The sequence below is a fragment of the Podarcis muralis genome, chromosome 5 (assembly GCF_964188315.1).
Source record: "Podarcis muralis chromosome 5, rPodMur119.hap1.1, whole genome shotgun sequence".
Lineage (NCBI taxonomy): Eukaryota > Metazoa > Chordata > Lepidosauria > Squamata > Lacertidae > Podarcis > Podarcis muralis.
The window spans coordinates 4734197-4755963 of NC_135659.1; the positions used below are offsets into that span (position 1 = coordinate 4734197).

Genomic DNA, 21767 nt, shown 5'->3' on the forward strand with positions numbered 1-21767 from the left:
ATTTTGGGGGGGAAATAAAGGGAAAAAAATTACCCCCCCCCCAGACGCGGGGCTGGGGCGGGAGAAGCCCGAGCTTCCCCCGACCCCAGCCCCCAGAATGGGAGCCAGAGTGGCTCCCGGAGCTTGCGGGACTGGGGGTGGGGGAAGCCCGAGCTTCCCCCGCCCCCAGCCCCCAGAAAGGGTCCGAGAGCGATGGCAAAGGTGAGCGCACCTTCGCCATCACTCCCAGAGCTTGCGGGGCTGGAGGTGGGGGAAGCCAGAGCTTCCCCCGCCCCCAGCAAGGGTCCGAGAGCGATGGCAAAGGTGAGCGCACCTTCACCATCACTCCCAGAGCTTGCGGGGCTGGAGGTGGGGGAAGCCAGAGCTTCCCCCACCCCCAACCCCCAGAAAGGGTCCGAGAGCGATGGCGAAGGTGAGTGCACCTTTGCCATTGCTCCCGGAGCTTGCAGGAGCTGGGGGTGGTGGAAGCCCGAGCTTCCCCCGCCCCCAGCCGCCAGAGCAGGTCAGAGAGCGATGGCGAAGGTGTGCGCACCTTCGCCATCGCTCTGGGACCTTGCGCGGGCTGGGGGCGGGGGAAGCCGGAGCTTCTCCCGTCCCCAGCCCCCAGAGCGGGTCGGAGAGCGATGGCGAAGGTGCGCGCACCTTCCGCATCGCTCTGGGACCTTGCGCGGACTGGGGGCGGGGGAAGCCGGAGCTTCTCCCGTCCCCAGCCCCCAGAGCGGGTCGGAGAGCGATGGCGAAGGTGCGCGCACCTTCCGCATCGCTCTGGGACCTTGCGCGGGCTGGGGGCGGGGGAAGCCGGAGCTTCTCCCGTCCCCAGCCCCCAGAGCGGGTCGGAGAGCGATGGCGAAGGTGCGCGCACCTTCCGCATCGCTCTGGGACCTTGCGCGGGCTGGGGGCGGGGGAAGCCGGAGCTTCTCCCGTCCCTAGCCCCCAGAGCGGGTCGGAGAGCGATGGCGAAGGTGCGCGCACCTTCGCCATCGCTCTGGGACCTTGCGCGGGCTGGGGGCGGGGGAAGCCGGAGCTTCTCCCGTCCCCAGCCCCCAGAGCGGGTCGGAGAGCGATGGCGAAGGTGCGCGCACCTTCCACATCACTCTGGGACCTTGCGCGGGCTGGGGGCGGGGGAAGCCGGAGCTTCTCCCGTCCCCAGCCCCCAGAGCGGGTCGGAGAGCGATGGCGAAGGTGCACGCACCTTCCGCATCGCTCTGGGACCTTGCGCGGGCTGGGGGCGGGGGAAGCCGGAGCTTCTCCCGTCCCCAGCCCCCAGAGCGGGTCGGAGAGCGATGGCGAAGGTGCGCGCACCTTCCGCATCGCTCTGGGACCTTGCACGGGCTGGGGGCGGGGGAAGCCGGAGCTTCTCCCGTCCCCAGCCCCCAGAGCGGGTCGGAGAGCGATGGCGAAGGTGCTTGCAGCTTTGGCATCGCTCTGGGACCTTGCGCGGCTGGGGGGATAGCTTCCTTAAGCCTGGAGAGCAAGAGGGGTCGGTGCGCACCGACCCCTCTCGCTCTCCAGGCTTCAGCGAAAGCCTGCATTCGCGGCGATGGGATGTGGGAGGGAGCTCGCTCGCCGCCCCGCGTGTGCTCGCCGCCTTCGCCATCACTCCCAGAGCTTGCGGGGCTGGAGGTGGGGGAAGCCAGAGCTTCCCCCGCCCCCAGCCCCCAGAAAGGGTCCGAGAGCGATGGCAAAGGTGAGCGCACCTTCACCATCACTCCCAGAGCTTGCGGGGCTGGAGGTGGGGGAAGCCAGAGCTTCCCCCACCCCCAGCCCCCAGAAAGGGTCCGAGAGCGATGGCGAAGGTGAGCGCACCTTTGCCATTGCTCCCGGAGCTTGCAGGAGCTGGGGGTGGTGGAAGCCCGAGCTTCCCCCGCCCCCAGCCGCCAGAGCAGGTCAGAGAGCGATGGCGAAGGTGTGCGCACCTTCGCCATCGCTCTGGGACCTTGCGCGGGCTGGGGCGGGGGAAGCCGGAGCTTCTCCCGTCCCCAGCCCCCAGAGCGGGTCGGAGAGCGATGGCGAAGGTGCGCGCACCTTCCGCATCGCTCTGGGACCTTGCGCGGGCTGGGGGCGGGGGAAGCCGGAGCTTCTCCCGTCTCCAGCCCCCAGAGCGGGTCGGAGAGCGATGGCGAAGGTGCGCGCACCTTCCGCATCGCTCTGGGACCTTGCGCGGGCTGGGGGCGGGGGAAGCCGGAGCTTCTCCCGTCCCCAGCCCCCAGAGCGGGTCGGAGAACGATGGCGAAGGGGCGCGCACCTTCGCCATCGCTCTGGGACCTTGCGCGGGCTGGGGGCGGGGGAAGCCGGAGCTTCTCCCGTCCCCAGCCCCCCGAACGGGTCGGAGAGCGATGGCGAAGGTGCTTGCAGCTTTGGCATCGCTCTGGGAGCTTGCGCGGCTGGGGGGATAGCTTCCTTAAGCCTGGAGAGCAAGAGGGGTCGGTGCGCACCGACCCCTCTCGCTCTCCAGGCTTCAGCGAAAGCCTGCATTCGCGGCGATGGGATGTGGGAGGGAGCTCGCTCGCCGCCCCGCGTGTGCTCGCCGCCGCCGCCCCGCCTCTCGCCGCCCGACTCGCCCGCCTCCCTCCCACGGCACACTAGGCAACGTCTCACGGCACACTAGTGTGCCGCGGAACACCGGTTGGGAAACACTGCTTTAGATGACCCTGGTTCTGCTCCTACCCTTCCAAATGAAAGTGCAGGAAGGGGGTGGAAATGGAAAACAAAGTCACTTAAAAAATGAAGTTTCCCACTTACACATTTCACTTATGCACACAAAGGCCAGAACGTAAACCCCTCGTAAGTGGGGAATCGCCTGTATTTTTTGTCTCAAATGCTGGACTTTGAGGACTTGTGTATTTGTATGTATGAGAAACCATTTTATTATCTAACAAATTTTTGGTATAGCCTCCTCTTCTGTAGATGATCTTTTTCATTTATAAGCATGGGATGTCCTCTTACATGTACCTAGAAATAGAACATAAAAGATTTAAGGTAGTTACTGAGAAAGTAACAATTGCAAAGGGCTTCCTAGAAGGGAACTGGCCAAGTCAGATGTTTGGCAATAACTATTTTTTCACGCATTTCCTTTCCCCATCATATAAACAGATTAATTTTCTAGGATTTGATACATTGTGGAATAATACTGATGACCTACTTTTTGCTTGCATGTATATTCAAAGGTGTTTTACTACAGGGAATCAAATTAATTGGTAAAAGTCCTCATCTTAGCTCTTGGATTGCTGTGACAGCAATGCATAATTTAATTTGAGGGATGTTGTTTCACATTTTCAAGTTAAAGCAAGTTGTGTTTATCAGAGAAACAACTGCTGTGATTTTAATGAGTAGAATTTAATATGTTTTGGTAGACTCCATATACCAGCTTGTCCAGGTTAATACTCTGTCAAAAGAACAAAAACAAAACAGATCATCTCTTCTCTATTTTTCAACAAAGAGTTTTAAATACATTTTGAAAGCAGGGTGTAAGATTGAAAAGCCATTGAATGAGGCACTTACTCTACCCTTAGTTGCAATGTATACCTCTTCCCCCTTTTTTGCACTCCAGTTCTTTGCTGGGCTGCTCCTCTGCTATGAGTTGAGCAAATGTATTGGGCCTTGTACCTGTACACTTAATGTAGCTGTTAAACATTTGTCTTTGAAAACACATGCTCAAGCTGCTACTGATGCAGTATTTGGCTTTTGGTTTATATAGGTATTGTCATCTATATCGGCACATCTTCAGAAATCTAGTGACCTACAAAATTCACTCCGATGCATTGATTGCACTTTTCACATATATTGATAAGGATTAGGATCCCAGTTAGGATTGCCAAGTGTACGCCTGTCCTCTGTCCTGCTCTGCATTGATATTCTTCTAAATGCAGAATGTTTCATATCAGCCTTAAGCAGCCCTGTTTCAGGAGGCTGGGTGGCTTTGAAAGGAAAGTGCATTTTAAATTGAAGTTATAATTGGAAATTATTTCATTGTTACATGTCTGCTAGAAAGCTGCTGCTCATTTGTATAGGGGGCTAAGTTACATAATGAGCTCCTGCAGGGCCTACCATGTGGTTATTTCCTGTGCCAATATGTGACTGCAAAGCATTATCCCTTGGAAAATGGGACCTAAAATCAACCTGCTGCAGTTGTGCCTACTGGGCAGTATCTGTTGGAATTATTTTTAGTTTTGTCAGTCTCAACTTGGTTAATTGGCTGCCTTCAGCAGCACTTTCACGTTGTCTCCTAAATGGCAGATACAAAGTTCTGTGGGACCCTCAACACTAAAGCAGGTGGGGGAGGATCATAGCTCAATGGCAGAGCACTTGCTTTGCCTGCAGAAGGTCCCAGATTTCATCCCCAGCATCTCCAGTTAGAGTTGAGAGGGTCCCTTGCCTGAAACCCTGGAGAGCTGCTGCCACTGGACAGCACTATCATCATCATCATTATTATTATTAGTAGTAGTAGTACTAAGCATGAGCATCCATAGAAGCATACGGTGGATAAATTCAATGAAAAATAATAATTAAAGCAGAAAACTTCCTTAAAATGTCTGCTGAAAAAGAAGACGCTGGACTAGAAGCCTGAGTACAAGTTTGGTTCTAATAATAATAATAATAATAATAATTTATTTATACCCCACCTTCCCAGGCCCTTCAGGGCAGCTAACACTGAATATAAATACAGTAGAAACATTTAAAACAAAAACAAAAAAGTTGATTAAAATATAAGTTAAAATACAGTTTAAAATGCAGCTTAAAATGCAGCCTCGTTTTAGTGGTAGCCTAAAGATCAAAGCCGTAAGAGGAGAAAACGCCAAATATTCACCGGGGCCAACTATCCATGCTGGTCCTACATAGGCCAGCAAAAAGAGCCGAGGGAAAATTTATATACAAATCCCATATAAGGGGTTCCATCAAAAATAAATAAATGAGAGGGGGGGTTAGACTGAGTCCAGCCCAAAGGCCAGGTGGAACAGCTCTGTCTTGCAGGCCCTACAAAAAGATGTCAAATCCCACAGGGCCCTGATCTCCTGTGGTTCCACCAGGCTGGGGCCAGAGCTGAAAACCCCTGGCCCTGGTTGAGGCCAATCTAACCTCCTTGGGGCTTGGGACTTCCAAAGTGTTGTTATTTATGGACCTTAAGGTCCTCCGCGGGGCATACCAGGAGAGGCGGTCCCGTAGGTACGAGGGTCTTAGGCCGCATAGGCCTTTAAAGGTCAAAACCAGCACCTTAAACCTGACCCTGTACTCCACCGGGAGCCAGTGCAGCTGGTAAAGCACTGGATGAATGTGATCTCAGGGCGAGGACCCCGTAAGGAGTCTTGCCGCGGCATTCTGCACCCGCTGGAGTTTCTGAGTCAGCTTCAAGGGCAGCCCCGCGTAGAGCAAATTACAGTAATCAAGCCTGGAGGTGACCATCGCATGGATCACAGTGGCCAGATCAGGGCAAGAAAGGTAAGGGACCAACTGCTTAATACAGTGGAGATTGAAAAATGCCACTTTTGCTGTAGCTTCAACCTGCGCCTCCATAGAGAGGCGTTGAAGGTTACACCCAGAGTGCACTGGCATTAATTGAGCCCTCGCAAGAGATGGGAGTTGGCCCCCCAACCCCATGTCGTCCCGACCCAGCCAGAGGACCTCTGTCTTCAAAGGATTTAACTTCACCCGGCTCCCACACAACCATCCAGCCACAGCTTCCAAGCATCTGGTCAGTGTGTCCGGGGCCGAGTCAGGATGACCGTCCATCAACAGATAAAGCTAGGTTTCATCTGCATATTGATGACAGCCCAGCCCAAAGTTTCAGACAATCTGGGCAAGGGGGCTCATAAAGATATTAAAAGATATCCAAGGACACATGTTATGTTGTCATTTTGTCCTGGACATTTTGGTACCGTTGTTGTTGAGCACTGGAGGGTGGGTCCACAGACAGCTCCAAGGGTGGCCCTTCGGGGGGGGGGGTGTCCCCTCATCATTGGTTTCTGTACTCCTCAAGCTCCTCAACCTGTGGGGTGTCTGAGTCATCCTCTGAGTACTCTGTGTCTTGTACTAGGTTAGGGCTAGGCATAACAGTGTCAAACAAAAATCTCCAATTAGATTACATTTGAATAAAAATGCCATGCTTCCCATGGCTGGCCACTGTGAGAACAGGATGCTGGGCCACTGGCCTGTGTGAAGGAGGGGGTGGCTTTCCCGAGTCCTTCCTTCAAGCTACTAATCCATCACATGAAGGTCCCAAACTGGTTACCAAGCTTCGTTGGCTCCTTCTCTGGCACCAGCTAAAGAACATCAGGCAGCGAGTCTAATACACAGCCTGTTCTCTCTCCCTCCCGGCAGGTTAACTCAAAGATTTATAGGGGCTGGGGGATGCTGGCAATCAGCCAGCCCCATCACATTCTCCCACTTTGGGGACTAGTTGTTACCACCTGCCTGAGGGGCCCCACCCCAGCAATACTTGCTTACAGGATCCAGTGGCGTAGGGAGGGAAGAGTGGTGGGTGCAGGCTGCCCCGGGTGTCATCACTGAGGGGGGTGTTCAGTCAACAAATGCAGTGAAACGTGGCTGAATTCGACGCTGTGTAGTGGAGAGCGTATGGATAAGGAGTCAGCATAGCTATGTTCTGCCTCTAAGGTCAGAGGAAACATGCAAGAATTGCACTGGCGGTTCCACGGGGTCGTCCCCCCCCCCCCGCCGATGGGGGAGCGTGTGCCTGTGCTGCTGCCCCCTGAACCCACTCAGGCTCGGGCATCGCCCTTAAAGCCACCGCCGGGAGGCAGAGGCAGGCGAGAGGGAAAAGCGAGACGTCCCACCAGCACTTGGGAGCTGCATGGAGCCGCTTCTCTCTTCGCTGCCACACACTCTGTATCTCTTGAGCACCTACACTCAGGTATTCACGGGTTTCTTTTCTTGAGTATAGTGGTACCTTGGGTTAAGTACTTAATTTGTTCCGGAGGTCCGTTCTTAACCTGAAACTGTTCTTAACCTGAAGCACTATTTCTGGGTTAGTGGAGTCTGTAACCTGAAGCGTATGTAACCTGAAGCGTATGTAACCTGAGGTACCACTGTAATGGGCTGCGTTTTTGAAATTGCGAACAAATTAACAGGCTGACTCTTTCCTCCTTCTCTGTCTCTCTGTCTCTCTAAACTCTCATCTATCTGTGTGTGTGTGTGTGTGTGTGTGTGTGTGCATGCGTTCCCCTCACACCTTTCCACATCTCCCTGCTTAACTGTTTCCTGCCTCACTTTAAATCCTTTCTCACGTGGAAAGACACCTTTGGGAAGCGATTTTGCCCTTTTGGCTCCTTTCCCCTAGAATTATAGTATTGTAGAGTTGGAAGAGACCCTGTTGAGGATCATCTAGTCCAACCCTCTGCAATGCAGGAATATGCAGCTGTCCCATCCTTTTTACATTTGCTCTCAGCCCTCGTTTGCCCTCCTCCTGCTATGTAAATTTACATCTCTCTCTCTCTCTCTCTCTCTCTCTCTCTCTCTCTCTCTCTCTCTCACACACACACACACACACACACACACACACACACACATGGTCGCCTTGGGTGCTAGCCTACTCAGAGTAGACTCACTGAAATGAATTAAAAATCCAAACATTGATTTCAAAGGGTCTGCCCTAAGTAGGATTTAGCTGGGCTGCGAGAAGGCCCATCAGCCTAAATCCACTGTACTTGAGCACTGTACTTATGGCTGTTCCCAGAAGTAGCATGCAGGTATGAGAGATTACATCCTCCCTTATTGCTCCTGCTTTGCACTATTCTTGGGTGCTTTTGCAAGGCAGGAATAGGTGCTTGAGCTCCGTCTGTGGTTGAAGCAAGAGAAACAAAGAACATGATGAGGCCTTAAGTAAAGCAAAGAAGAGGTGGAGTCTGAAGTGACAAGAACTGAGTTCCTCCCCACCCCTTGGGAAGCGGCAGTGGGGGGAGAGAAAGGAAGGGCAGGCCCGTGGCAAATTGACAGGACTCTCGCATGAGGAACAGCGAGAGGGGTGGCAAAACAGCCACTGCCCCGGGCAGTAAAAGCCTTAGCTATGCCACTGACAGGATCACTACTTCATGGCAGCCTGATCCTGCGGGCTCATCTTATGTTCTTACTTTGCACCTTAGTTATCAATTTAGAAGGAGGATGGTTGACTGCAAAAATATCAGTTACGTCTGCTCAGGGTGTGTTGTTGAAGTTCAAAGCTTGGAGGAAGAAAGAGCAGCCATTTCTCATCATGCAGCAGTTGTGATCGGCCACATTCTGTTTAAATAATTGTTTGACTTCTTCATGTTGCACCTATGATGTCTTTCTGCAGTACTTGAACTAAAATGGAGTTTTATTTTTCTGTATCAGCACAAGCTGTACTTCAGTATTTTTAATTTTTTGAGGCTTTAAAAGCAAATCTATACAGTTGGAACTTTCCCCCCAGCATTGTAAATTAATAATTAACTGGCTTGGAATTGGGAAGAAACTTTCTATGGACATGATGGATGATAACTACATTTTACTCAGGGTAGACCCACTGAAATTAGTTCATTAATTTCAGAATAGATCTGTTAAAATTAATGGACCTATCTTAGTCTTAAGGTGAGTCCATTAATTGTAATAGGTATTTCTTAGTAAAAAGTAGTTAAATACCACCCACTATACTGTAGATAATTATTGTGGATTTCCACAATCTGCTCTTAGATTTTTTAACAATAGACATGTGTTCATATGATTTGAATTAATACTGAATTAATAATTATAGTCTTAACTAACCAGTGCGTTACTGATTCAGAATTCATGTCATCTTTTCTCTGATAAACAATGGGTAGAACCTTCTTGATTTTAACTTTATATATATATATGCTTTTGTAGTCTCTAGTCAGGTCCCCCCAACTATTATACAATCTAAACATTTTGTGTTCTAGTCTGCAATAATGTCAAATTCTGGTGCTCACTTAAAGTTTAGGTTCTGTATAGAAGGGTCCAAACAAAACAAGGTTGCTCCTACTTTGAATTTGGAACACTGACAAGAACACTCCCATGGCTTCCTGGCATTAAAAATCTTGCTTGCTGGCAGATGACACATCTGCCATGTATTATCAGGCAAGACGCAAACCATTATATAGTCTTCTCTTCTTACCACCCAGGTGTCTTTGCAAAATTATATGGTTTAGCCTTGCCTGTGTTGCCTTGAAACCAAGTTCATTCTGATGCCACATGGAAAACAGTAGCACAGAAGGTGGCATCCTTTATTTAGCAAAGGAAATTTCTGCATCCATTGTCTGTCTTTCCATTTGAAGAAACACTGCTGTCTTTGTATGGAGAAGATGAAGGGGAGAGAATTTTCACTTTTATATATTTAAATACTAGTACCTATTGTTGTACTTGTACAAAGCATTCATTCAAAGACCACATGTATTCTCTCTCTCTCTCTTTTTTAACTTTCTTGTCAATTCTGCCAGTTAGAATCATTTTAGGGCTTGTCAGAAGAAATGTGGTAATGAATGTAGTATTTTTTTATCAGAGAAGAATTCTGTCATTTCAAGGAAAAATATAAGCTTTTCATATCAGAGATTGTTTCAGAGATCCAAATGGTTTTGATCACAAATATCACATGAACTTTAAAAGTAATTATTTCCTGTCTTATCTGGATGCTTGGTAGGAGTGAATGGTAAAATTATTTGTTATTATTACCTTATTGGGAAATTTAAAACTCTTTGTCCATGTGGGGTTGTAACAATGGATGAAGAAGAAGAGTTTGGATTTGATATCCCACCTTTCACTCCCTTTAAGGAGTCTCAAAGCGGCTCACAATCTCCTTTCCCTTCCTCCCCCACAACAAACACTCTGTGAGGTGAGTGGGGCTGAGAGACTTCAAAGAAGTGTGACTGGCCCAAGGTCACCCAGCAGCTGCATGTGGAGGAGCGGGGAATCGAAGCTACCATCAATGCAAAATTATGAACAGTAGTAATAGCCTATTCAGACACAAGAGGATTATGTGATGTGGTGGGGAAAAAGGAACAAATGTTTAAGGACACTCCTATCTTGGGCTCCCTGTTCTCATCATGTTTTAGTAAAAGGATATTATTTATTTCAAACATAGATGAAGTCCTTGGGCAATCAATGCAAGCAGAATAAATATCACAGCACTATAGTGTCCAGATTGCTTTAATTCATTAGTCCCAGATTCCTTAAAGAAATAAAGCAGTTTTTTAATGTCTCTTTCTCTATGTTTGGCAATGAATTTTGCACCTGGAAAAATACAACCATCTTTACTTCAATCTAATGCTCACCTTTTTTGACCAAATTATGTTGCAAAAATTAATTGCACATTCGATCCGATGGCACCTTTACATTCGCCAGCAAATAATATTTTTTGTTTCAAGGTTCTGAAAATTGATGTGCACTTTAGATTTGATGGTGCATTAGACTTGAGTAAATATGGTACTTCGGCTTATCAAAACTTTAAAAAGGTCGCAGATGACTCTGGGGTTGTGGCGCTCATCTCGCTTTACAGGCTGAGGGAGCCGGCGTTTGTCTGCTCTGCAGACAATTTCTCCGGTTCATGTGGCTACCATGACTAAGCAGCTTCTGGCGCAACAGAACACCGACACCAGAACAGCGCACGGAAATGCCGTTTACCTTCCCACCAGAGCGGTACCTATTTATCTACTTGCCCTTTGAGATGCTTTCGAACTGCTAGGTTGGCAGGAGCTGGGACTGAACAACGGGAGCTCACCCCGTTGTGGGGATTCGAACTGCCAACCTTCTGATTGGCAAGCCCAAGAGACTCAGTGGTTTTAGACCACAACGCCAACCGCGTCCCCTAACTTTAAACTTTATCCAAGCAAAATCATGAATAGTACTACCATAATTTTGTTTTAAAAAGGATTTGAGAGGAAGGAATTACATGTTTGCAGTATCTCCCAAAGTGTAGGCTACCTTCACCCTTTACCACTTTACCTGTTGCAGACTTTGCATCCAAAATCTTCCCTGTTAACCAACTCATTAGACATCCTTCCTGGGTTCCTCCTCTGCGTGCATGTAGTCTGTTTTTATTCACTGAATCGTACTTTCAGATTTATCTGCATGCACACACATATACTTAATTGCTGCTTCCTTTTCATTTGTTCAGTGAACTTTTTCTGCCTTGGTGTCAGTCCATGACACTTTGTATCCCCGCTCCCTACTTCTAACGGAAATAGTATTTATTAGGAGTAATAGTAATTCACCTGGTGCATAAGGTATCTTCATTAGCCAAGCGTCTTTAAGATACCATAAGATTTTTAGTTTATTTAAAGTTGCATAATATTTTGGGGCAGGAATCTTAATTTATCCGATGCAAGTGATTAAGTATGCCCTGACTGATAAAAACCAGTGCCAAAAGACTGCAGAGTTTTGCTGCGGCAGAGTCACAGCTGCCTGCGTAGTTCAAAATGGTGAAATTGGTAGTCAAGATAACTCCTGGGCTAATTGTTAATTGCTGCAAGAACGAACTCATACATGTTTATCTGCTTTGAAACTTTGAAGCCTTCATTTTGGTTCAGTTAGTTGGGGAAGGAGAGGCTTCTGATGCTGTCTACCTGTCAGCTACTCCCTTATCTGAGGGATGGACAAGAGCTGGGAAGGGGCCTCTAATCCATTGATGCTGGCTTATGTAATGTAATGTTTACCATCTTAACACTTTGCGGACAAGTCATGACAACTGCCTGCAACTTCAGTGTCCAACCCTAGTCTGTCATAGCAGTGGAGCGTTGCAGGCTAAGTTTTAAGTTTACACCTTTTTAAATAAAGCACTAGAACAGGCCATTCTGGAAAGACCACATTGCTCTCTGTACCATCACCTGAATTGTGATCATGGACTGACATTATTCACTATTGTAATAAAACTTGCCTTTTTCTTACAGGCATATTCAGTGTATGATGAAGAAATTGGTTATTGTCAGGGTCATTCCTTTCTAGCTGCTGTTCTGCTGCTGCACGTGAGTACACCATGGAAATGATGTTCTTGCTTAATGAGCAAAAGCAGTTAAAAGATTTTTGCTTTCCATATCTCAAATACTTGTAAGATTCCCTTTCCTGTTTAATCCTATTTTCTTGCTACTTCCTTTTGTCCAGAATTAAACTAGAACAGGACTACTTCGTTCTTTGATTAGCTGCCTCTAGCTTCCTCCATTTTCCACTCCCATATTTGCCCACTCGACTGCTTTGATCTGCAGAACTGGTACTGTTACAGGTGCTACGTAATACTCATTCCACATTTGTAAATGCCCCTCCATTTTGAGAATTGCCCATTTATTATTACACTCTGATTCCTACTCTTTAACCTTTTTCTGATCCGCAAGAGGGCCTGTCATCCCATGGTGCAAAGCTTACTCGGAAGTCTTTGGCAAGTTGTATCTAATTCTGAAAGCCATGGGGCACATTATGTATTGGCTCATCTGTCTCTTTATGCCCTCTAAAACTCTAAAAGATTTTTGTGATAGGTTGTGCAAAGGTAAATCCTATGTTGGTTCCTCAACAAAATGCATTTTTTTAATGCTTGATAATTCTATATTCAGTAATTATTTCTACCAGTTTTCACAGAGCAGATATTAAGCTAACTATCCCCCATGGACCCCCCCTTTAAAAACTGGTGATAAATTTACCACTTTCCAGTCCTTGGGTATAGAAATTGATCTGAGAGACAAGTTATATATTATTGTAAGGTTTTCAGCAATTTCATATTTGAGTTCTTCAAGAATTCTCAGGTAGATATTGTTAGGACCCAATGATTGCTTAGATTTTAATTTGCCTATAAAGCCTATAACTTCGTCTCTTGTCACCACTATTTGCTTCAGTTCTTCACGCTCCTTTCCTGAGAAAGTTAGTTTTGAGTACATGGATCTGTAGCCCTCTATGAAACACACTGGACAGCGCTCACACTTCTGGATTTCTACCTTTATATCTGTCATTGTTATTTATTGAGTTTGTTTACTTAGGAACCTGGAATTTGTAAGATCAGAAGGTGGAGAGTTGACTGCCTTGGCCTTATTGCTCCATTGCTAAACTTGCACAAATGCTTAACTTGCTTGTTAGCTTTATTCTCTGTCACTAGGACAGAAACACTTTATCAGGTAGGGCTCCCGTTGTACTTATAGAACAGGTTTAGAAAACTGTTTTCAGGTTTGAGCGAGTTCACCTTGAAATATATTTGTATTTTGTCAGCTAGGAAAACTTGCACTTCAGCAGCATCACTAGTACTATAACTAAAATGGCAGGTGCATGTATTGTAAGGCCCATAATTTATAGAATAATAGAACTTGCTGTTCACAAAATCAAATGTAATTTCTAAATGCAATATTTAGAGAAATGCTTTTGTTTGCTTGCTTTGCACTCTTTGCATATAATCCTCTATGTACAATACATTCTAGGGCTAAAGCATTACAGAGCTCACATGAGGGCCACTTTGTTCATTTAAATGGTTTCCATGCAGATGCCTGAAGAGCAAGCATTCTGTGTGCTGGTGAGGATAATGTATGACTATGGCCTGCGGGACCTCTATAAAAACAACTTAGAAGATCTTCGCAGCAAATTTTACCAGTTGGAGAAACTTATACAGGTAAGCTCTGGCTCAGGAATTCATCTTTACATTATAAAAAGGTTAAACCAAGGGAAGGGACCATTGAAACCTTTAGTGTTCTCCTGAGAACTGATGTGTGTGGAAATAAGTGTGCATTTCTTGTGCATACTTTATTTTGTGAAGTTACTTCCAGTAAAAGGACTGCCATTGGTCTCATTGCATTTGTTTAACTGGAAAATTATAATCTATTTCATATGAAAGGTTATCTCCATACAGAAATATCATACAGTGGTGCCTCGCAAGACGAAATTAATCCGTTCTGCGAGTCTCTTCGTTTTGCGGTTTTTTCGTCTTGCGAAGCACGGCTGTTAGCGGCTTAGTGGCTATTAGCAGCTATTAACGGCTTAGCGGCTTTAAGAAAAAGGAAACAAACTCGCAAGAACTCGCAAGACGTTTCGTCTTGCGAAGCAAGCCCATAGGGAAATTCGTCTTGCGGAACGACTCAAAAAACAGAAAACCCTTTCGTCTAGCGAGTTTTTCGTCTTGCGAGGCATTCGTCTTGCGGGGCACCACTGTATTGTCTTTATTATATCCTAGCTTCCTGCTCTCTAAAGAAGAAATGATACATCTTTAAATTTACTTTCACATTTTATTGGTATAATTGAAGTGTTCTCCTGGGCCTGGGGTATTTGACAACACTGGGATACTCCTGGGGTATTTGACAACAGTGGGATGGTGCCTCCACTGGAACAGAATGGCAGGATACATCTTCTTGTTTCTCCAGAGGTTGAGGCCACCCTGACCTATCAGGCCAGCCTTGGATTCAGAACCTTTTGTCTTTAGTTTATACTTCTGCTTCTCTGTTCCTCCCCTGATAGAGAAGGGTAACAAGGACACTTAAGGGAAACTACAGGTAGTTGCTGTTGCATCCTTATCCCGCTCCCAGCACTGGGTTGAGTGGGAGAGTCCAGGGTTAGGTGCAGTTATATCATGGAAGTCCCCATCAGTTCTATAACTCAGTCAAAGAAAGCAGTATCAAATGAAGGCAGTCCAGCCATCTCTCCTCTTCTATAGGGTAGGTAAGAGGACACTCAGCACACAGAATACATTTTTGGTGCCAAGAATTGGTGTGGTGAGTATTGCAAATGCCTCCTTTCCAGATTGATCCAGAGTTGGGGCCAGTGAAGGAATTGGTGGCTCAAGAAATTCAAGGGGTTCTCCCCACCCCATCTTGCTATGATTTTCAGAGATTCGCAAATATAAAAAGCACAAATACAAAAAGAATGGAGGCAAATCCAGACAGAAATGTAAGAGGGGTCATAGGTCTTAATCTACCAGCTCCTCCACAGGCTCCTCTTAGCAATCTTGAGTCCACCAAGGCAAGCCAAAGCCTCAAGGCCACCTCAAAACCATCCACTCAGATGGAAGGGAATGAGAAATGGAATTTAAACCAAGTAAATTCTCTTGCCCCACTACACTCAAAGGTTGGGAAGTAACTTAACCCTGACATTTTTATCCAGTCCTTAAGGATGGGAGTAGAGTGAGCACAGATTATGAAAGTGGACCTAGAGATCCCTGTAATAAGAATGTGGAGGCCTCACCTTATTCAGGGGGATTGAGGTGTCAGTTGGAGTCTTTCAGACCTTTGTCACAAATTCATTTTTTGTCAGGGTTGTCTGTTTGGGCAGAGGTGCTGGCTGACTCCGACAACCTGTAAACCCATCAAATATTTCTTGAAGAGGGTCTCTGGCCATGTCACGAGTCAATGGTGGCTGCTCCTCGCTGCACTCTGGAGGCAGCGAAGGGAAGGAGATTCAGGCAGGGCAAAGCCAGGATTTATGAGGCAAAAATCCTGGCAGTGTTCCCCAGTGGGTTCTGAGGAGCTCACTGCATCCCGCTGTGCCGCGCAAGCCCGTGTCTGCCAACTTGAAATGCACAGCGGGTACGACCTGGGAGTGTGTCCCTGCCATGGACGAGCCTCCATCTCTGGCTAATTTGTGGTTGGTTCCTCCATAATTCAGACAATTGACATTAATCAAGAGGTGCTCCTAGACCAACATATGCTAATGGGCTGCAACCAGTCAGCCGCCTAAAGGACTGGGCTTGGTTCTTTGAAGGTATCTGAATGTTTTCTTTGAAGCTTCAGAGCAGGAAGGGGGAGGACGAGGTGCTTTGTGCTTTCTTGTGGTTTTCAGATGGTCTCCTTTCTTCTTGTCCTCCCCTGCAAAATGAAAGAGACATGTGTAGCCGCTGCTGTGCTCTTCAGAAAAGAGGGGGGAGGCTTTTGATTTATGCTCAACAAAGAATTTAACAAGGTTTTACTAAGATCTGCCCCCCCCAACCAAGGCTGAATGGACTTTAAAATTATTCCTGGACTGGACTAGGAGTGCTGATGGAGTAATGCAGTTGGGAATGAACTGCTGCCGAACAAATGTGGTAAAGAGGCTTATTTGAGAGAAGATCTTGCTTTCAACTGTGTGCTGAGGAAGGACTCCAGAGTGGAATTTTAATGGCACAGTTTGGATACGCACTCTGTGAGTTATTTATGGCTGCAGCTCAAACGGTAATCTGTAAACAGTGGAAGAAATGGAATGTGACCCTGTACCATCCAGATAAATACTGCAAATGGAAGTCTCATGGGAGTGGCAAGACTATGGATCACAGTTTTCAAATAGGTTTTAGGATTTAAACAGTAAAGGCTTGGGCAAGGGCTTCAGTACCAGCTACATTAAGAAGCAACATGCAGCCCTGGCAAGCATTCTAGGTTATAAGGAGAAGCGCTCCATCGCTTTGTCTGGCATGTGAAATGGTTCCTTAACCATCACTTCAGTTCATAGATTTCCTTTTTGGAATTTCAGCTGGGTCTTCATCATTCTCCTGGGCCTACCATTTATGTCATGACCCTAAATGTTCACTGACAGTGCTTGTGCATAAGACAGTATTCCTGGGAGCCATTCTGTCAGCTTGGAGAGTACAGATCTTATTGGGAAACTCCCAGCTGTGCTTTCTTCATACAAAGTAGCCCCTAGGCCCCATTCCTTTTTTATTCCAAAATTGACACACTTTTCCATGTGTCACAGGAAATATCCCTACTTTGGCTATGCCCTAAGTCAGTGCACCCTAAGGAACAAGACTGGCACAAGCTGGATATGACTAAGACGCTTCACATCTATTTAGATAGGATGACATACCCTTGGAAAACAAGAGTCCCTATTCATTTCCTTCTTGAACAGATGTTTGGGTACCAGAGTCTCTAAAGCAACCATCTATTGGTGGATGACATGATCTATTGTCTTGGCCAGTCAGAGCTTGGTCAAGAGGCTACTGGTGGGTATTGCAGCCCACTCTCTAAGCGTGGCAGCTGCTTTGGCAGCTTTCAAGGGTAGTTTTCCTGATGAGGACATTTAGGCCTTGGTCCACACATTTGCAAAGGTTTATATAATTTATTCTGTTTGCTCAGCAGATTCTGCTTTCAGCATTAAAAAAATGTGAAGGATTGTAAAGTAATAACTTCTGGTTTTCAGAAGTCCATCCAGAATGTATACTGTTACCAACTTGGTATCAAGTTGACTGCAGTATCATCAGCTTAGTGAACTATTTAAATTAGATAAGAGGAATGGCTTTTCGACTCAAACATCGCAATTAGAAAGAAACCTGTTAGATTAATAATAATAATAATAATAATAATAATATCATTGTCTAAAATGTATAAGATGCTATTAGAATGGCAAACAAAAGATGAACAGGTGAAATCATCAATGATACACTGAGGAATATATATTGGTCATAATATTGAAATGACAGAGTGGGAGTGACTATGGAATGTTGATATGAAATTTACTGCATGTTATGGGATAAAATAAAATTAAATGACAATGATGTATAGATGGTATCTGACTCCCAGTAAATTAGCAAAAATGTACAAGTCAGAATCAGATACCTGTTGGAAGTGTAAGGAGAAAGAGGATACCCTTTTCATATGTAGTGGTCTTGCAAGGTAGCAAAAGCATAATGGAAAATGATATATCATGAGTTGGAAAAAATGCTGAAGATAACGTTTGTAAAAAACAAAAAACACCCAGCTTTTCCTTTAGGAATAATAGGTTTAGAGGTACACAACGAATAAAACAAACTATCTAGGTATGCTTCCACGGCAGCCGGGCTGCCCACACATTGTAGACCCAGGGATGGAAAGAAGAATCGGTTCCAACTAAGGAAGTTGGGCAACAAAAACTGATGGAGAGTGCAGAAATGGCGAAATTTACCAGAAGATTAAGAAATCAAGAAGAGAGATGTTTTGATATAGAATGGGGAAAATTTATTGATTATCTGAAGACTTCTTGTAACCAACTTAAATCAGTAGCCGGACTGACATAAAAGTGTGCAGTGAGAATAACTGAAATATAACATAAATGATGACTAGTAGATAGATATGACCTGGAAATGCAGTGGGAAAATATTTAACATAAGTAACCACAGAAAGCGGGTGTGTGTGTGTGTGTGTGTGTGTGTGTGTGTGTGTGTCGATGATTGGATGTTTCAGTTGGATCTGTAAATTCAGATGTGTGATTATATTGTAAAATGTGAAGATAAAAAACAAAATATGAAAAAACCATAATGTATACTGCTGTAATGCAACCCTGTGTTGTTGAGTGTCCTCTGGGATCCACATGAGGAAATAGATTTTCCCTTATAGTGAATTTCTGTTTTCTGATACCCCCAGAAGGCGTTTGTCATCGAATCATTGAGTTGGAATGGGCTACAAGGATCATCTAGTCCAACCCCCTGCAATGCAGGAATCTTTTGTCCAGTGTGGGGCTCGAACCTTCTTTCTGAGACTAACCAGTTGCAGGAGGAGCTGGTGGCTTTTGCCTCCGCTGTACATGTGATTTAATTACTCACCCTGATTTAATTGTTCTTTTGGTTAGCTGTGGACCCTGCATGTCTGCTCTGCACCAGTGTGGTGTAGTGGTTAAGAGCGGTAGTCTCATAATCTGGGGAACCGGGTTCGCGTCTCCGCTCCTCCACATGCAGCTGCTGGGTGACCTTGGGCTAGTCACACTTCTCTGAAGTCTCTCAGCCCCACTCACCTCACAGAGTGTTTGTTGTGGGGGAGGAAGGGAAAGGAGAATGTGAGCCGCTTTGAGACTCCCTAGGGTAGTGATAAAGCAGGATATCAAATCCAAACTCTTCTTCTCTTCTTCTTCTTCTCCTCGGAGGAGGCGCCATCCCAATGTTGTTGAGTGCCCTCCAGGTGTCACAGAAATCAATCATAAGAAAATGTACGTGTTTGTAGGTATATTAGTAGGATAAGCAGCAGGATAGCAAAACAGGTATCAACTTAAAATGTATTTTGGCATTTGTAATGAAGTATTTCATTCTTAGAAGCCTGCATAGAAATAAATACTTCAGAGAGCAGAAGATGGAGTCAACTTTCTCTTTTACCTCTAGGAGCAGATTCCGGATTTGTATAACCATTTCTTGAAACAGAACTTGGAAGCTCACATGTATGCATCCCAGTGGTTTCTCACCCTCTTCACTGCCAAGTTCCCACTCTGCATGGTCTTCCACATAATTGATTTACTCCTTTGTGAGGTAAAATAAAACCACCTTCAATCTGAAGAGTCTTGCTTTGCATGAAATGAATTGCCACTTTTCTTGAGCTTACTTTTGTTATTGGATCTGAAGGAAGACTATTTGTATTAAATGAGAATATTATATGGGAATGCTCTTACACTTACCGTATTTTTCGCTCTGTAAGACACACCCGACCATAAGACTCACCTAGTTTTTAGAGTAGGAAAACAAGAAATAAGAAAGCAACGCAAAGCCTCTTGAGCGAAGACGGAGGAACACTCCCTCTGCGCTCAAGAGGCTTTGCGTGGCTATCCCTGAAGCCAGAAGAGCAAGAGGGATTGGTGACTTCAGCGGGATTTCTGACTTCAGCGATAGCTGCGCAGCCTGCATTCGCTCTATAAGACGCACACACATTTCCCCTTACTTTTTAGGAGGGGAAAAGTGCGTCTTATAGAGCGAAAAATACAGTACTCTGTTGTCTTAAAATAATGTGGGTTACTCTGTCATCTGTAGTGCAATGGCTCCTGCTAGTGCAACAGGGTTTTCTCCCATCTCCTCTCATATACCCCCCCCCCAATTGGCTTTAGGGAGGTTGGGAGATACCCTACAACAGTACACGTCGGGAAAGAAAGCGGTGGATTGTTCCATTCAGCAAGGTGCTATGTATAACTTCTTCCCAAAGTTGCCTTTAAAAAAAAAAAAGAACTGGAATGATTGTGGGATAATTTTTCTGACTTTATGCCCTTTCTCTGCTATAAGATTTATTTGAATAATTGAGGCTACTTGTTAAAGGAGAAATCTGCTTTCTAAAATCGTGGTTTCGGGTGCTTCAAAGTGCCACCCCCATACACACTATGAAGTTTCAATCAGTTTGCCTCATACACTTTAGTTTACCTTTCAACATTCAGACTGGAAAGAGTCGTAGACCTTATACAGAAATAAGAGCAGAGCACTGCTAATATGATTTGCAGGTCCCAGAGACATAAATGAACAAATGAGTAGGCCTGGGTGATGTATCAATACATTGCTCAGGACTGGTATGAGGGGCTGACTGTGATGGGGGCTTCACCCGGGTATATTGCAGGTAAAACAGATATTGCTCCTGAGTCCTCTGCTACCAGCTTCAGGCCACTAGTAGCAGAGGGACTCAGGAGCGGCGGTGGTTTCACCCATGTTAGACTGCTGGGTGGAGCTGTCATCGCTCTGGTCCTCATACTGGCTGGGGCCAATGCAGCTTGTTGTTTTGACATTGTGGTGTAACACCAGGCTGCGGTGTTTGGTTGGTGTGGTGATATAACATTGGTGTGGTGAAAAACTGACATTGCCCCGCCCTACAAATGAACCTAGTATGTAGAAGAACTGGCATTGAACCCTTTCCTCAAAATCTAATGTCTAAAGGGCGTTTGTGTCTGATTTGTGCATATAGCCTAAAGCAGCAGCACAAACTATATTAATTAAACGAAAGTGACAAACAGAAATCTAAGGAGCTTTAACAAAGAGACCTAAGTAGTTACGAGGATACCAACCCATTCTGCAGTTTTCAAAATGTACAAGGTCGTTTTGGGGGAGTGGATAGGGTAGGGATTGGCCACGTTACATGTTTGTAACAGCCCAGAGAAATAATGCTTGGGCATTGATTGAAGTGTGTTTTACCAATTTGTATGGCCCAGTAGACTATGACTAAGGCTTCCACACAGGTAGGAAGAGGGAATGTGTGATCCCACAGCGACAATGCTGATCACCAAACCATGATTTGGTTTTATGTTTGAATTGAGCCATTATCATTCAACATCTTGTACTGCAGGGGTCGGCAACCTAAGGCCCATGGGCCACAAGTGGCCCACGGGAATCATTTAACCAGCCCACAAGCTGCCCCTGAACCGAGCCCCGTGCTCGGTGAGTCCCCGCGTGCTGCGCTAAACCGACGCAGTGCGGTGCGGGGACTCGCTTCCACAGTGCCGGAAATCACATCTGTGCATGTGCAGATGCTGGAAATCGCTTCTGCGCAGACGCCGGCATCGGAAAAATGCGTGCATTCTGGCTCACAGAGGGATCTCCGCTGGAGTGAGGCGAGGTAAACCTTGCCGACCCCTGTTGTACTGTATGTAAAGACCTATGACACATTATGTTCAGGATATGTAATGTAACTGTTGCTGGCTATTGGAGTTTAATTACTGTTACAATTCTGACATCTAGTGGATGAAATTTGGTTTGCTTACACTATATGATTAAAAAATATTCCTTTTGTATTTGTGCCCTGTTTAAATGAGTACAACTTTAGCATGTTTAATTTTGTACCAGACTGTGGCCAGTACCATTTGTAAGTTACTAGAGCTGGCTGCTAAATCATGAGCCTTGAGGTCACTTACTTCCTCTCCCCTCTGCACTCTGCCATTGGAATATTCTAATCACACTTAGCAGCAAATCATAGTTAGCAGTCCTGGTTTCAGGGCAAACTCTGAATTGCCACTCACTGCAGTTTTATGTTTCTGATCATGGGTCATATGGGGAGGAGGAGCCATGTGAGCCTAACATATGTGAGTGCTTGTGCAAAACTCTAGCATCACTTTCTTTCTTTCTTTCTTTATTTATACATACATACATACATACATACATACATACATTTGTTGTTGTTGTTTAGTCGTGTCCGACTTTTCGTGACCCCATGGAC

General features: G+C 46.0%; 1 protein-coding gene across 3 annotated transcripts in view; it reads left to right on the forward strand.

The window, feature by feature from the left end:
- RABGAP1L (RAB GTPase activating protein 1 like) overlaps positions 1 to 21767 on the forward strand; it is a 148507-nt gene that overhangs the window by 67359 nt on the left and 59381 nt on the right. For all 3 annotated transcript variants that reach the window (XM_077928208.1, XM_028732327.2, XM_077928207.1), the window contains 3 exons: positions 11865 to 11939; positions 13433 to 13558; positions 18971 to 19114. In XM_077928208.1, coding sequence (XP_077784334.1) covers positions 11865 to 11939; positions 13433 to 13558; positions 18971 to 19114 — 345 coding nt within the window. The remainder of the gene's footprint in view (positions 1 to 11864; positions 11940 to 13432; positions 13559 to 18970; positions 19115 to 21767) is intronic.